Below are 18338 nucleotides of genomic sequence, written 5' to 3' on the forward strand. Positions count from 1 at the left end.
CCGCATGTGTTAATCTAATTATAAAGACATGTATTAATCTATAAAATATATGAATTACAAATATATTTATGTACAAATATTTATAATTATAATTAACTAAAATTACACTAATTACACTTATCGAACAATATTTCGAGATATCTCCGATAACCATGTTACTAAAAATATCTATTCTTAAAAAATTAAACTAAAAATCTAATTTGGATTAACTAAATAACAAGTAATTTAGACATGTGTTTTATTGCCAGAGAAGGTAAAACGAAGAGAGGAAAAAAGAAGTAGAGGAAAAGAAGAAGAAGAAGAAGAAGAAGAAGAAGAAGAAGAGAAGGGAAGGGAGGGAGGCTCACCTCGGCTATAGCGGCGGTAGTGACGGCGACGATGGCAACAGTGGCAGGCCAGCGTCAATAAGAGAAGGAGAGAAAGAGAGAACTCGAGAGTGAGAGGTGATTGGGAGAGAGAGGAGGGTAATAGAGAGAGAGAACGAGTCTTAGAGAGAGAGCTATAGAGAGAGACGGTGAGGGGGGTTGCGGCGGTGACGGCGGCGCTAGGCCAGCGTCTGCAAGAGAAGGAGAGAAAGAGAGAGCTCAAGAGAGAGAGGTGGTTGAGAGAGAGAGAGGGGTGATTGAGAGAGAGAGGAGGGTAAGAGAGAGAGTGAGAGAGGGTTAGAGAGAGTTGAAGAGAGACCGATAAAGAAGGGGAGAGAGAGACCTAAAAAGAGGGAGAGAGAGAGAGAGGTGGTGGGGGGGTGCGACGGTGGTGGTAGCGACGGCGGCAGTACGCCGGCGTTGACGAGAGAGAGAGAGAATAAGTGAGAGCGAGAGATCGAAAGAGATGGAGAGAGATTTAGAGGGAGAGGGGGAGAGAGGCGGTGAAGGAGGGGAAGGGCGGCAGCTACGACGGCAGCGGGGCTCGTCGTAGCCAGCTAGCCCGGCCCGGTTGGCTAGGCCGACGGTTGTGGGTGCACGTGGCGCCCTCAACGTGCGCCCACAATTTGCATGGCACGAGCTCGTGTCATGCAACACCAATTTTTTTTCTTTCTTTTTGTCTTTTTTTATATATTTAATTTATACATTATTATTATTATTATTTTGATTTATTTATTTTTTTGGGTTATTACATTTTCCTACCCCCCTTATAAAAAATTTTGACCCCGAAATTTAGATCATACTAAAATACAAAATCAACATTACTAGTCTCACGACTTTCTCCACAAATCAACAATTCTAATGTAACTCCCATAGATCCATAACTCGTACATCGTTTACTGCTCTCTAATCCCTAACTTCTAATTTTGCACGATCAAAGATAATCTCAATATAAGAATCAATTTTCTAAATCTAAGCCAATCCGGTAATTGCACTATCGTTCTGCAAACATCAGTTCTAGAAAAATATTTATAATAATACTCATCCTTAACAAAGAATTTTTTTTTTGATGCTAACTAATCGCATACACTAATACTAAAATATGGAAAGTGTTGACATCAATTAATTGCATCATGTTATACTCCAAGGTACCTAAACAACCATATAATAATGAAATGACATAATTACCTATAATAATATAATATAACTTATTTAAGTAAATTATCTCTAAAATCTATGAAATTATACTCTGATCTCAAACATGCATTAAACTATTATCACTCAATACTATCACGAATATTGGATAGAACGATAAATACAAGTTATTTCAAGAACATCCAAAATAGTTAACTCATATTTCTCTTTCTAGACAAATTATGTCACTAGCCTAAACATACTTAAAAATGTAATGTCAATTACCATTATTAAATAGTACAAACTCTCTGTTTAAAAATAACCTAAACATTTTTAGGCAATAGTACAAACTCTCTTATTTAAAAATGTAATGCTCAAATGCTTAAACCATTATGCCAATTACCAAACAAATCAATATAGGATATCACACCTATCCATATAAGATTACAATATCATTTGTATTCATAATACACTCCTCAAAATAACATTCAGCACATTAATCCAACCTGTTAATACTAATCATATTACAACATCAAGTATCATTTATACAACCTTCTGATTCCCTACATTATCTTCCTTCTTAAACTGTAATACTTAAATGGTTAAATTCAATCTACCTCAAGGAATATACATAATAAAATTTATAATGATCTTTCTATTAATCATTTTCTGTATCCAAATTATTTATTCATCGATTCACGTAATTCCAGTTTGATCATTATCTATTTAATTACTATCACTACTAGTATATTCATCAAAATATCACTTAATGATAACGATATTCAGATCCAAAGACTATCTACTGAGTTCTACTAAGTAATCCAATAATCTCTTCAATATCTCGACAGATATAATATTCAATTCATAATATTAATCCATTGGCACACAACTATATACTAATCCATCATACTTGATCTTTAAGAATACATAAACATGACTTAAACGAACCCACAAAAATATTGAACATGAACTAAAGCTACTAAGATTAATCTCCCGATTTGGTCATGCTATTATGATCTGCTAATAAAATAACTGACCCTAACTGATTCATATATATTAGCAGACATCTAAAAATATAAATTACAACCTTACTAGTATATCTTCTATTTTACTTTAGATCAATTCGCAACCTTAACTTTGCAATTCATTAAAAGATCAAAATTTTACAAACCATAATGGGACTAATCATAAAATCATTATCTCCCAATCAAAGATCTTTATCTTAAGACTCAAATTCAAACCTGTAAGTCTTTACAATTATTAAGATCAATCTCATCATTGTAAAAGGCTCGCTCAATAACCTCTAATAATGATCGAACATGTAAGCCGACGGTTAAACAAATGCTAATATAATCACTTTCCTATACATCATTATCTATTTATCATCTAGTAGTATAATAAACATCTATCGATACACTGTATATAAAGTATATAAAATATTATAGTCTTCTTTATTCCTTTCATTACCGTCCTATGAAGCAATTAGTTCAACTTCCAAATTATCTATCAATCATAATAAATAATCGTATCTATAGGCTCTATGAATAACTCTCTCAAATTATCTCTCCAATTAGTATCATCAAAACAACTAACTTATCAAAGCACATAATATCTCAATTTAACATCTATGATTAAAAACCAACATATCTCATTTCTAATTAAATCACTTAAATCTCATATTTCTCCTAGAGTCTCAACTTAATATTCTATCACCTCCTCTATATAAACTGCACCACATATATTGAACAATTTAATCTTATAGCATCATCAAAAATCTTTCTATACCATCATTAATATCACCTAATAATCATAAAAAAAAATAAGTCTGTATATCTGTAATTAAAATTCATCACCCAAAACACACGAACACCATGCTATAATATTCTTATCCTCTAAATCAATGTCCAAAACTAAACTAATAATCAAAATATACTTTCACTGTCATACAAGATATATCATGAGACTATCAACTTAGCAATTATCATCACCCTATATAATTCCTTTCATTATCATTCTTTCTATCTAATCAAATTCACACAATCAGCAACTTCTAAAATATATACATTAAGTCTCCACTACTAAAATTAATTCATAATCCAATAACTATATCTATGTCATATTTCATATGCTCATTACCCTATTTGGTAATCATCAACTTAAAGATTTAAACAAGATGTTAATCCTCTAGTAATACTATTGGACAAACATATCCCCATTAAATCATCCATCTTGTCGGTATAATCAAAATTTTATACCTACTAACACAAGTATCTTGCAAATATAATTTATCATACTAGTCATCTCAAAACTTCTTTTCTATATACAATCTACAATCATCTATATTACATCACCTAATATCTTTTCCACTATACCAAATCATCACATATCTTACTCATCCATCCACAATTAATAATTATGACCCTCATAAAAAATCAAAATAGTCTCTCTCCACATATACCTTTTTTTTTATCAATCTCCTAATCTCAAATGTATCCATAAAAGATCAAAAATCCCAAAAATATGCTATATCTATTCAAAATAACCTCCAATCTACTGATAATAATTCTTCTGCATAAATAAATATCTTCACATGTTTAGGAGTTTCTACACTTTATCACATCATATGAACATGTCGACATCTCCAATATTATGCTCCACAGACTATAACACCTCGACATCGATAACATCAATACATGATTTAATAATATCCCTTCCTATTCATTAGTCGCTCAGATAAATTCTCAATATACAAATATCTCAAATTATTTCTATCAATATCACCAATATCTCAAATTATTTCTATCAATATTGTCAAATATCAAAACTTAATAATCTTAACATCACAACCTAGACCTCTATCTCTACCAATAAATATCCTAATTGTAAAGATCGATTACTAGCGTAATCTTAAAATAAATCGACAACTATTATACTTGATGGTTTGCCAGATCATCCTTAAACCTAAGCTCTAATACCACCTGAATTGTAACGCCCCTGCCCTACATGGGCACGTGCACACCTACGCGCTCACGCGATAAGACGGGCGGGGCCCATCACGCATAGATACACTCCTATGCACATATAATCATGACATATTTATACTCACATAATACAATACCAAGTAAATTATATTATCAACCAAATGAATCTGCTAACATATGAATATCCAAGTTCATAATAATATACACTAGACCACTACCTAATCTAGCAGAACCCACACAGGCCACAACAAACCATCAAGATACAACTAAACAACTAATACCCGTGTACTATAATCTAACATGTACTATCATCATAACTCTCTCTCAAATATAACACATGATGCATGCCAACTACGATCATGCTATGATATAAAATGCAACCATATATGATGTATATTGAACACTTGATAATCAGATAATCAGATAAAGATGAAATCATATGCATTTCTCAATATCTCAATCATCAATGTCATCTCTGTATATCATCATACTAGACCACTATGCACAGTCAACACCTAGTATCCGGTCTCAACATCATGTCTGAAGACTCAGAGCATACTCTGCTATCCACAAAGAGTATCTCAAATATAACTATACCCCGCCACCCGCTAGGGTATCAACATCCATCCAAACTAGGCACCCTTCTAGCTGATAGAAACATTTTAAGGATAACTCGCCACATATGCCCTAGCGAACGACATGTGTCCGAATGTCTACTACGCACACATACTAACGACATCGGATGTAAGACCAATAGGATCGCGACTATGTCGAGCGATCAATTATCCACCAAGCACGTCCTAACCCTCGCGCCCGCTCGAGTATTCTCACGCTTTCTATCAACTATCCTATCAATTTCATTTCATGTTTTCCTTCTAAATGATAGATCATATGCATATATCCAGTACAATAACAAGTCAATGTATAACAAGAATTTAGGTGGAATAGGAATCAAGAGAAAAATGATGCAATGTAGACTCCAACCTTGTATCTAACACATGCATACTCCTACTAGTCTATCACATGCACACTCATACTAAAGATCATCTCAGGATAAAATTATAATAGTATAATCATCTCTAACTCTATATATCACCAATGTACTCATTTCCCAGATCAACCTAATCAAATGCATGATAAAATATGCTCGATAGAAATCATATCTAGATCAAGTCATATAATCATGATGGAGGCCAAAACATACATGTACATAATATATAATATATCATAATTTGAGAAAGGCATCTAGGGGATTAAACTACTCACAGTTTGATCAGAAGACCCAATACAGGTGTAACGCCCCCGTTCGGCACGGGCACCTGCACACCCACGCGCCCACATACTTTAATTATTTTGTCACTACTACCCTTACTAAACAAATTAAGAGTTGCATATAAAATAATCTTTACTTAATCATGTAATATAAACATTAAGTAAGCCTACTATTATATTACATGTGTAATAATGTATAATAAGTTGTACATATATATATATATAGACATGCATTAATCTAATAAAAATATATTTAGTTAAAAATATATTTATGTACAAATATTTATAATTATAATTAACTAAAATTACACGAATTACACTTATCTAATAACCATGTTACTAAATATATCTATTCTTGAAAAATTAAACTAAAAATCTAATTTAGATTTGGAACAAATTTATTGTGACCTGTGGGCCCCTTATAATTTTCTATTTTTTTAGGTCTTCTTCGATATTGATAGTATGTTGTTAGACTCGTAATCCACATGTAATGCTCATAGGAAGGAAACCCCTCATGGGAAGCACTTGACATGTTCAAGTTGTTACACATCTCCCGTAGCATCATAATCTTTCTAATATGAACTTCGGTTGACATTAGTTTATATATATTGAAAGCTTATTTAATTCTCTAAAACTATATCCTTAAACAAGTATCTTCAAAATCAACTATGTAAATAATAAAATTAATTCTTTTTACTCTTTTATTTATATCTTTTTTATAATAACTCCGATTCCGATTGATATTATTTTACATGGGTTAAAAAGCTTATTTAATTCAATATAACTTCATATATAATGAGTATTTCATATTCGATCATTTCAAAAGTTTAAAAATTATTTAAATATTCTAACTGTAAATAAAAATAGAATTATTTTGTTAGCCAAGTAAGCGATACTGTTTTCCCTTCTTTTCTCTTTTATCGTTGAGAAGCTTAACTTTACTTCGTTGATTAACAGCAATATTTTTCCAAGTTTTTGTTGATTTTTTGACTCAAATTTAGATTTAGCATTTTGCAAACTTGATGTGCCAATGCATTTGAAAGGGCCCTGGGGGCATTCAAATGCAATTTCCAGACAGAGACGTTTCATGCAAGCGTTCGAACAGTCCAATGGCGTTTGAAAGCGAATTTAAATCTGAGAGCAAACTTGATGCAGGCATTCGAATGAGGCCTTGACGTTCGAACACCAGTTTGCATTTGCATTATGTGCGTTCAAACGCTCCCCGCGGAAATTCCCAACTTGAACCAGCCCTATAAATAAAAATATTGGCTTTTAGGGCTTTGTGTGGGCATTTTGCAAAAGAGAAAAACTTGTAGGGGATAGCCACCATTGTTTAGAGTGAGATTAGAGTTATCAACTCTTTGTATTTGAAGATTTGCATAGTGGATTGAAGATTGCTCCGCCCGTGGACGTAGACACATCGCCGAACCACGTAAACCTTGTCTCTCCCTCTTTTCTCCTTATGGTTTGCATCTATTTGGTGTTCATATTTGTGATTACCTTGGGTATTTGAAGTTCTCTACAACTAGAATTTTGTATTTGAAGTTCTCATATTAATATTTATATTAGCTTTGCTAATATTTGGTTTGCCTCAAATTATTGCTATTCCATTTGGATTTATTTGAGGGTGAAGCGTCCTGCTTTCGCTTCCTTCACCCATTTGGGTATTTGCACAACAGTTTTCTATTAAAAAAATGGTGCATGCATTAATTTTTTCTTCCCTGAAAATAAGAAAAAGAAACAAGAAGAAAAGACGACAAAATCAAAGAACCAGACAACATTTGATTGGTAGACTTTTGCAAGTTCTTCTAATACAGCACATCTCAGTACAAAACAAATAGATCACCACTGCCTATAGAAATCCACCCTTCTCCTCCTATCTCAAACCATTACAATTCCTCCTCATTCCATTTGCATGCATGGCTAACTCAACCAACTCCCTCTCAACCTTGGAAATCCTATGGAAAACCCTTGTTCTCCCCTTCAAGAACTTAAAACTCTTCCTCCCCCTCTTCCTCATCACCTTCCTCTCCTCCATCTTCTTCTTCTCCATCTGCATCTTCATCCTCCCTCTCCTCACTGATCTAACCCTAAAGATCAACGAATTAGCTCGCACCATAGACCCCTCGAGCCCCGAGTACGCCATCCTCCTTGTCACCATCAAGAAAGATGTCACACGTTTCCTAGTAGATGAATCCATTGAGCTCCTCCTCGCATTTATCATCAATTCCCTCCTCATGATCATAACCTTGTACGCCACTTTAGCAACTTATTGCGGGGAGCTCTTCTCGCTCGTCAAAATTCTCATCATGGCGAAGAACAACATCAAAGGACCTATATTAACGCAACTCATCGTCGCCTTCTTGAATTCAGCTTGTTTCATTTTCTTAATACTGCTCTCCATCTTTGTTCATATGCTCGTCTCATGGATTCATTCTATAAATTTCTCCATCTTGCTAATCCTTATAATTCTCTTGGTCGTCGCCTTGTTTCTATGCTGCAATTTTGTGTGGTCATTGAGCATAGTGGTTTCAGTTGCAGAGATCGACTGTTATGGATCGATGGCGATTCACCATTTCGCAAAACTAATTAAAGGAAGGAAGGCGCAAGGGTTTCTTCTACTTCTTCTCATTACTGCCTTCGCATTTGCTATCTATTACATTAAAAAGTTTTCTTTCTCTCATGCTCCTAACTCTAAAGAAGCAATATTAGTGTTGTCTATGATCATTTTTGCTCTTGTAGCAAGGACACTGGGTTTGTTCACCTTGGCAATACTAAGAGTCTACTACTCTGAGTGCAAGAAGAGCCACGAAGACGGCATTGTATATAGTAGCTTGTCTCTTTCTGATGCTCATGTTGATGAAGAGTTACCTTAGTTTTATCGTTCATCTCTGTAACAACCCAATCTTAAAAATAAAAAATAAATAAAAACATAAAAAATCTTTGCATGGGCACGAGGCCGGCCACAGTAGGCAGCATGGCGGAGGTGCCACGCACCCCCCTAGTGTCGCCGCAGCTAACCGGCTGTGGCCAGCTGGCTACGGCGAGCCCCAGCGCTGCCGCAACCACCGCCAACCCCTCCCACCGCCTCTCTTTCTCCCTCTATATCTCTCTTTCTCTTGCTCTCTCTCTCTCTCTCTCTCTCTCTCTCGTCGAGGCCGGCCTATTGCCGCCGCCACCATCTTTGGAAACTGCTGCCGCCACCTCCACGAGCGTCGGTGAGCTCTTTCTCCTTCTCTCTCTTCTTCTTCTCTCTCTCCCTTTCTCTCTATCTCTCACTATCTCTCTCTCACTTTCTCTTTTTCTTACTTTGGGCTCAGGCCCGTCAGAGCCGACCCGCCGGCGAGAGGCCGGTAGTTGGCTGGCCACCAGCAACCGGTGTCCTCCTCGTCGGCCTAGGTCCGCACCTCCCTCCTCTTCTCTTCTCTTCTCTTCTCTTCTCTTCTCTTCTCTTCTTCCGTTCTTTCTTCTTTCTTCTTCTTTCTTCTTCTTCGTCTTCCAAAGTTGTTTCCCTTCTGCAACAGTGCTGGGCTCGGCCCATCACTGTAGCATACGGTGCCGAGCCTAGCACTATGACAAGGGATTGCTCCTTTTTAATTTGTTTATATTAATTATATGATTTAGTTTCTAAAATTTAGGTAAATCAGTTTATCTAGATGATAGATTATTTTGATAATTTATACTCACTAGCATAAGTATTAACTAAGTATTATTAGTATAATAATTTATTAATTATAGTTATATGTACTTGCATATGATTATATATAGTTTAGCTACTGTTTATTAGATTAATACATAGTTAGTTTATAAGTACTTATAAACTAACTATGTATACATAGAAGAAAGAGGAAGTATATAATTTAATTATGTATACATAGTTAAATTATATAAGTATACTTGCCGGCCCACTGTTTATAAGTACTTGCATATGATTATATACTTTTTCTTAACTAGATTAACTATATATATGATTATATATAGTTAGTTTTATTAAAAATAATTAAATTATATAAGTTTCTATTAATGTTTATGTATGCTTATACATGCATATATTTATTATATCTGAATATACAATGTGTTTCTAGCACATTATTATTATTATTATATATTCTTTTCTATGCAATAAAATGCTGAGCTCAGATAATTATTTTTATATTTATGAATAATGATTAATATATATATGATTAGTAACTAATTAAGAAAAAGTAATAATTGCCAAATAATTGAATTATAGTTAGTTATTTTATGTACATATATTTTAATTATATTATTGTATATCAGATTCTTTTATGCTTAAAGAGATTAATTACTAGATGCCTAATATATAATTAGAATAAGGTTATCATAATTATATATATATTATGTATATCAAGTTATTTAATAAAATCAAATAATTTATTATAGTTTACACCAATGAATTCTAAATGGGATAAACAACTAACATCATATTATTTAAATATTTTCAGACTCCGAACCCCCTTATGTGAGACCCCGTGGATCCTGACGATGAGTTGATGTTTGACTGACGGACATGAGAGATGCGTGGTTCATGTCTTCTGATTAGACTGTGAGTAGTCTTATTCCCTAGACGTCTTTCTCAAATTATGATATATTATATATTATGTGCATGCATGTTTTGGCCTCCAGCATGATTATATGACTTTATCTAAAGATGATTTCAATCACGCATATTTTATCATGTATTTGATTAGGCTGATCTGAGATATGAGTACATTGGTGATATATAGAGATGATTGGAGATGATTCTACTACTATAATTGTATACTAAGATGATCTCTAGCATGAGTGTGCATGTGATAGACTAGCAGGAGTATGCATGTGTTAGATACATGGTTGGAGACTACATTGCATTATTTTTCTCTTGATTCCTATTCCACCTAAAATTCTTGTTATGCATTAACTTGTTATCGTACTGGATATATGCATATAATTTGGCATTTAAAAGGAAAGCATGAAATATGATTGATAGAATAGTTGATAGAAAGCGTGAGGATACCCAAGTAGGCGCCAGGGTTAGGGGTGCTTGGAGTGATGATTATGGTCGCTGATATGCGATATCTCGTGGCCCATGTCCGAGCTCAGTTGAGTCTGTGCGCACAGACAATCGGACATATGCCGTTCGCTAGGGCATATATGGCGAGTTATCCTCACGAGGTTTCTATTAACTATGTGGGGTGCCCGGTCTGGATGGATATTGATACCCTTAGGGATGGCAGGGTATGATTATATTTGAGATACTCCTTGCGGATGGCAGAGTATGCTCGGAGCCTTCGGGCATGATGTTGAGACCGGGTACCGGGTGTTGACTGTGCACAGTGGTCTAGTATGATGATATTATATCGAGATGTCGATGATAATTGTGATGTTGAGAAATGCATGTGATTTCATTATCATCCGAGTACCTAATTATCGAGTGGTCAATATATATCATATATGGTTGTATTTGATATCATAGCATGGTCATGGTCGGCATGCATCGTGTCATATTTGAGAGAGAGTTATGATGATCATATGACATGGAGATTTGTTTATTCATTATCCTTATCGAGGATACCATTATCGAGGATTATATAGTTTTATCAGTTATGACATGTTATCTACTTTTTATTTATATATTATTGAGGGTACATTCATATACTCATTCATGACATGATGCTTTTTCTGATTCATATTATCCAGTACATGATTTACTCTCTATTTGGCATCACTGATTCGGGATAAAGTCTATTCACTGAGCCTTTTGTTCATGACTCTCTTTATTTCTTTTCTAACCTCTCAGATATTATGATACGTGATAACGACTTAAGATATCATGATAAGATATTTTAAAGCAATGATGAGGTGAGCTATAGACGTGAAGCAGTATAGAAAATAGTTTAACCAGACTTTGAGTTGTATCATTGTTTGTTATATTTGTACCTTATTGTATCATATGATGGTTTGTATAGTACATGTCTGATTAAGTATCAATTGTTTAGTTGTATCTTGATGGTTTATTGTGGCCTGTGTGGACCCTGCCAGATTATGCAGTGGTCTAGTGTATATTATTATGGACTTAGATATTCATACGTTAATAAGTTTATTTGGTTGATAGTATGATGTATTTGGTGATGGATTAGGTGATCATGGATAAGTTAGCAGGTTTTATTTGATGATGTCATGATTATATGTGCACAGGAGAGTATCTATGCGTGACGAGCCTCAACCGACCTGTCGCGTGCCCCGTGCGTGCCATGTGAGCGCGTGGGTGTGCACGTGCCCGTGTTGGGCGGGGGCATAACAATCTCTTGTTGTAATATATAAGCTTATTATATAACAGTGGTCACAATAATATGGTATGTTAATGAATCATCTCCACCATAACTTTGTATCGTTTAATTTTGTACCATGAATTTTTGTTAAATAAATTACTTATTCAGAATAACTGAATTCGTTGAACCAAATAATCTCGTATCGATAAATATACCTCGTTATAAATTTCTTAATAAAATTGTCTATGATTAGTTGTCCATTGGCAATATTAAAACTAATAAAAATACCTTAATTAATACTCACTATCTTCTTAATTATATATTACACTCTTATCCTTACCAACTCCTGGTTCATATTAGAAAGAGGAAACGATAGAAACTAAATTTATAGTTTGACTTGGCAAAAACTTATTGATCACGATATGTTAACCTAGTGGAGTATAAGTTGGAAATTCTCCGACTATGGGCGAAACCATTAATAACACATCCAAACAACTCTGTAAAGTTATTAATATTTGTCAATTATTGCTTGCATGGGAAGCAAAGAGAAATTTTCTGCTTGAATTTTCGTCATAAACCTTTAAATATTAATAGCTGATTTAGTATGATACAAGGCTTGTTTAGATTAGAATTTCTTGACCAAGGCCCCATGCAAATGACAAGTGACACCTTTGTCTGGATTGAGTCAAACCATCTGCACTGTTACTTTGTCGCCTTCTTTATATTCTCTAAATATTTCATCAAAACCTCAGAATTTTCTTTCTGACTTAAAATACTTTAAAATAAATACTTGGTTATCTAAATTGTTACTTGATAAGTGCTTAAGCAATGTAACCTTTGCTATCAAAAGAAAAACACAAATTTATATTTTCAGTCTACCTTTTCAAATTCAACATTAAGTTATAGTCAAAGTTTCTTAAAATTATAAATATACTGGTACAAAGAAATTCATTCATATTTAAAATCCATACAACTACATGTAATATATTGAATTGCATTACTACGTGTAATATCAACCAAAACTAAGTCAACCGGTTATTTCTCAGAAGCTGTTATACATTTTTTTCTTAACTCATTCAAATCTAATATGACAATAACTTTGTATATCCCTACCATATTGCTTTCAACTTGTATCAAATAAAATAAAATAAAAATTTGTTATATAGATTTGTGCACCATCTATCTCTACTTCTTGGCTCACAATGCTCAACGAGATCAATTAATAATATATTTGGTTAAAGTATTTATGTGGTCTAGAATTAAGACTTATATTTTGTTGGTGTCTTCTCCTACCAAGAAACAATTTTTTTCGTAAATACGTAGCTGCTCATTGTTTCCATTCCTATGTATTTTACTCAACTATGTATGATATTTAAGAATTTTATATTTGATAATAAATTATTTCTATTTTGTTACAAACCGACTTGATCCAATTCGTAGGAGTTGAGATTCAAGTATGCACGGGATTTTGAATCTGTGGGTGGAGGTACGGATTCCTAGGTATAGGATAGAAATGATGGTGGATTGGAGGCCGAGTAGTTGATGGAGGTGGTTCGGTAATAGATGATGGTAGTGGTGGTTTGCCTATGCGGATACGATAGATGGTTGAAGGCTATAATTGGCCTACAATTATGGTAAAAATCGTACGAGAGGTAGAGACCGTTAAGATAAAAAAAAACGAAAGGGGAGAAGTAGGTCTTCCCTACATGATTAGGGGGATCGGCAATAAAGGGAGATTAGAAGTTAGACGAGATCGTGCCAACGGAAGATATGACACTGGTTGGTAAAAGAGAAGAAGGGACATGTAGAAGCTGGTGGTCTAGTTGAGAGAAATGCTAGGGCAAAAGCCAATAACCTTTCATTCTAAGCATATCTAAGATATAAGTCATAAGGCCCTATTTATAGAGATTAAATGAAAAAGTTTTAAACAAATTTAACTAAACTAGTCTCCTTATCTTCTCGGATGAACAATTTGTTTCATCACAGATAGATTGCGAATCTAGAGAAGTCGTGAATATAAAAGTTGTAGATCTAGAGATTGGCGATCTTATCCAATTAGTTTGATATTATTCGGATGTCTGTAAAATATTCTGTAAATATTTTTCCAAAACTGCGTACAGCTAAATTTAGCCAATTAATTGTGTAGATATTCATATATTCTCCATGTTGGATGTATTGTTATCTATGATACTTGACCAATGATAGTGTCACTTGCTAAACATTAGGCTCATTTATAGTTTATATATAATGTAGATTGATTGATACTCTAGCGAAACCTCAGTGGCAGTTACCTAGTAGGGCGTTAGACCCTCTCTTTTTTTCACGTTCTATTTTGTACTATTTGTGAAGGAGTATTATGATGTTCCCTTATTGTATCTTTCTTTCAGCATATACTCTTATTATGGGACCTTATTTTTTCTATTATATTTGGATGGATTTTTGTAGCCTGTAGGCCTCTCTTACTTTTCTGTGTTTTCGGGTCTTCTTCGATATTAATGTATGTTGTTAGATTCATAATCCACACAAAATGTTCATAAGAGAGAAATCCCTCGTGCGAAAAACTTAGCAGGTCTGAGTTGTTACACATCTCCCTACCACCATAACATCATAATCTTTCTAATATAAACTTTGACGACATTATTTTATATGCATTGGAAGCTTATTTAATTCTCTAAAATTCTATTCTTAAATGACTTTCTTCAAAATCAACTACGTAAATAATGAAATTAATCCTTTTTACTCTTTCATTTATATCTTTCTCATAATAACTCTGATCGATATTATTTTAGATGGATTAGAAAGCTTAGTAATTCTATATAACTTCATAATATGATTATCTTCATATTCGATCATTTTGAAAGTTTAAAATGTATTTAAATATTCTAACTTAAAATAAAAATAGAATTACATTATTAGCAAAGTAAAACGTACTTTTTTCCCCTTTTTCCCTTCTTTTCTCTTTTATCACTGTGAAGCTTAACTTCACTTCGTTGATTATCAGCGATATTTTTCCAAGTTTTCTATTAACAAAACAGTGCATGCATTAATTATTTGCAAGGTTCGGCCACCAGACTATTTCTTCCTTGAAAAAAAGAAAAACAAAAAAAAAAAGACGACCAAATCAAAGAACCAGACAACATTTGATTGGTAGACTTTTCCAAGTCCTTCTAATGAAGCACATCTCAGTACAAAACAAATAGATCACCACTGCCTATAGAAATCCACCCTTCTCCTCCTATCTCAAACCATTACAATTCCTCCTCATTCCATTTGCATGCATGGCTAACTCAACCAACTCCCTCTCAACCTTAGAAATCCTATGGAAAGCCCTTGTTCTCCCCTTCAAGAACTTAAAACTCTTCCTCCCCCTCTTCCTCATCACCTTCCTCTCCTCCTCCATCTTCTTCTTCTCCATCGTCATCTTCATCCTCCCTCTCCTCACTGATCTAACCCTAAAGATTAAGGAATTAGCTCACACTGTAGACCCCTCGAGCCCCGAGTACGCCATCCTCCTCGCCGCCATCAAGAAAGATGTCACACGTTTCCTAGTAGATGAATCCATTGAGCTCCTCCTCACGTTTATCATCAATTCCCTCCTCATGATCATAACCTTGTACGCCACTTTAACAACTTACTGCGGGGAGCTCTTCTCGCTCGTCGAAATTCTCATCATGGCGAAGAACAACTTCAAAGGACCTATATTAACGCAACTCGTCGTCGCCTTCTTGAATTCAGCTTGTTTCATTTTCTTAATACTGCTCTCCATCTTTGTTCATATGCTCGTCTCATGGATTCATTCTATAAATTTCTCCATCTTGCTAATCCTTATAATTCTCTTGGTCGTCGCTTTGTTTCTATGCTGCAATTTTGTGTGGTCATTGAGCATAGTGGTTTCAGTTGCAGAGATCGGCTGTTATGGATCGATGGCGATTCACCGTTCCGCAAAACTAATCAAACGAAGGAAGACGCAAGGGTTTCTTCTACTTCTTCTCATTACTGCCTTCGCATTTGCTATCTATTACATTGCAAAGTTTTCTTTGGCTCATGCTCCTAACTCTAAAGAAGCAATATTAGTATTGTCTGGGATCATTTTTGCTCTTGTAGCAAGGACACTGGATTTGTTCACCTTGGCAATACTAACAGTCTACTACTCTGAGTGCAAGAACAGCCACGAAGACGGCTTTGTATATAATAGCTTGTCTCATTCTGATGCTCATGTTGATGAAGAGTTACCTTAGTTTTATGGTTCATCTCTTGTTGTAATACATAAGCTTATTATATGAGAGTGGTCACAATAATATGGTGTGCTAATGAATCATCTCCACCATAACTTTATATCGTTTAATTTTGTACCACGAATTTTTGTTATATAAATTACTTATTCAGAATAACTGAATTTGTTGAACCAAATAATCTCGTTATAAATTTCTTAACAATATTGCCTATGATTAGTTGTCCATTTGCAATATTAAAACTAAAGAAAAATAGCTTAATTATTAGTCAATATCTTCTTAATTATACATTGCACTCTTATCCTTACCAACTCCTGGTTCATATTAGAAGAGAAAAAGATAGAAACAAAATTTATAGTTTGACTTGGCAATACTTTTTGATCACGATATGTTAACCTAGTGGAGTATAAGTTGGAAATTCTCCTACTATGGGCGAAACCATTAATAACACATCCAAACAACTCTGTAAAGTCATTCATATTTGTCAATTATTGCTTGCATGGGAAGCAAACAGAAATTTCCTGCTTGAATTTTGCTCATAAACCTACTTAAATATTAATGGCTGATTTAATATGATGCAAGGCTTGTTTAGATTAGAATTTCTTGACCAAGGCCCCATGCCAATGACAAGTGACACCTTTGTCTGGATTGAGTCAAACCATTGTTACTTTGTCGCCTTCCTTATATTCTCTAAATGTAACATCAAAACCTCAGAATTTTCTTTCTGACTTAAAATACTTCAAAATAAATAGTTGGTTATCTAAATTGTTACTTGATAAGTGCTTAAGCAATGTAACCTTTGCTATCAAAAGAAAAACACAATTTTATATTTTCAGTCTACCTTTTCAAATTCAACATTAAGTTATAGTCAAAGTTTCTTAAAATTTTATATATACAGGTACAAAGAAATTCCTTCATATTTAAAATCCAAACAACTACATGTAATATATTGAATTGCATTACTACGTGTAATATCAACCAAGACTAAGTCAACCGGTTATTTCTCAGAAGCTGCTATAAAAAATTTTCTTAACTCATTCAAATCTAATATGACAATAACTTTGTATATCCCCACCATATTGCTTTCAACTTGTATCAAATAAAAAAATAGTGCACCATCTATCTCTACGTTTTGGCTCATAATGCTCAACGGGATAAATTAATAATATATTTGGTTAAAGTATTTATGTGGTCTAGATTAAGATTTACATTATGTTGGTATCTTCTTCGTACCAAGGAACAATTCTTTTCGTAAATAAGTAGCTGCTCATTTATTTCGGTTCTTATGTATTTTAGTCAACTATGTATGATATTTAAGAATTTTATATTCGATAATAAATTTTTCTATTTTGTTATGAATTGGCTTAATCCGATTTGTAACGGTTGAGATTCAGGTTTGTACAGAATTTCGGATCCGTGGGTAGAGGCACAGATTCTAGGTATATGATAGAAGTGATGATGGAGTAGAGACCGAGTAGTTAATAGAGGTGGTTCGGTAATAGACGATGATGGTGGTGGTTTGCATATGCGGATGCGATAGATGGTTAAAGACTATGATTAGCCTACAATAGTGGTAAAAATCGTATGAGAGGTAGAGACCGTTAAGATAAAGAGACAAAGGGGGAGAAGTAGGTCTGCCCTACAGGACTAAGGAGATTAGTGGTAGATGAGGATTAGAAGCTAGACAAGACCGTGCCAATAGAAGATGTGACACCGGTTGATAAAAGAGGAGAAGAGAGATGTAGAGGTCGGTGGCCTAGTTGAGAGAGGTTAAAAGCCAATTAATATTTCATTCCAAGCATGCATAAGATATAAGTCATAAGACCCTTTTTATAGAGATTAAATCAAAAAGTTTTAAACAAATTTAACTAAACTAGTCTTTTATCTTTACGGATTAACCCTTCGTTTCGCCGCAGATAGATTCCGAATCTAAAGAAGTGGTGAATACCAAAGTTGTAAATCTAGAGATTGACGATCTTATCCAACTAGTTTAATATTATTCGGATGTCTGTAAAATATTCTATAAATATTTTTCCAAAACTGAGTATAGCTAAATTTAGCTAATTAAATAAAATCTTAACC

General features: G+C 34.0%; 2 protein-coding genes across 2 annotated transcripts; both read left to right on the forward strand.

Annotated features, from left to right (window-relative positions):
* The first annotated feature begins 7671 nt into the window (after window positions 1-7671).
* On the forward strand, window positions 7672-8628 carry LOC140769917 (uncharacterized). Its single transcript, XM_073110820.1, has one exon. The coding sequence runs from the start codon at window positions 7672-7674 to the stop codon at window positions 8626-8628; it is 957 nt and encodes a 318-aa protein (XP_072966921.1).
* A 6640-nt stretch (window positions 8629-15268) lies between these two features.
* LOC140770978 (uncharacterized) lies at window positions 15269-16398 on the forward strand. The gene has a single exon (XM_073112323.1). It carries the CDS (start codon window positions 15303-15305, stop codon window positions 16260-16262), a length of 960 nt encoding a protein of 319 aa, XP_072968424.1. The 5' UTR covers window positions 15269-15302; the 3' UTR covers window positions 16263-16398.
* The last annotated feature ends 1940 nt before the right edge of the window (window positions 16399-18338 follow it).

This window comes from Typha angustifolia, chromosome 11 (assembly GCF_048772165.1).
Source record: "Typha angustifolia cultivar Huaian chromosome 11, ASM4877216v1, whole genome shotgun sequence".
NCBI classification, from domain to species: domain Eukaryota; kingdom Viridiplantae; phylum Streptophyta; class Magnoliopsida; order Poales; family Typhaceae; genus Typha; species Typha angustifolia.

What these genes read in the sequence shown, in the direction of transcription:
- LOC140769917 (XM_073110820.1), top strand. Translation starts at nt 7,672, where the DNA reads ATGGCTAACTCAACCAACTCCCTCTCAACCTTGGAAATCCTATGGAAA.
- LOC140770978 (XM_073112323.1), top strand. Translation starts at nt 15,303, where the DNA reads ATGGCTAACTCAACCAACTCCCTCTCAACCTTAGAAATCCTATGGAAA.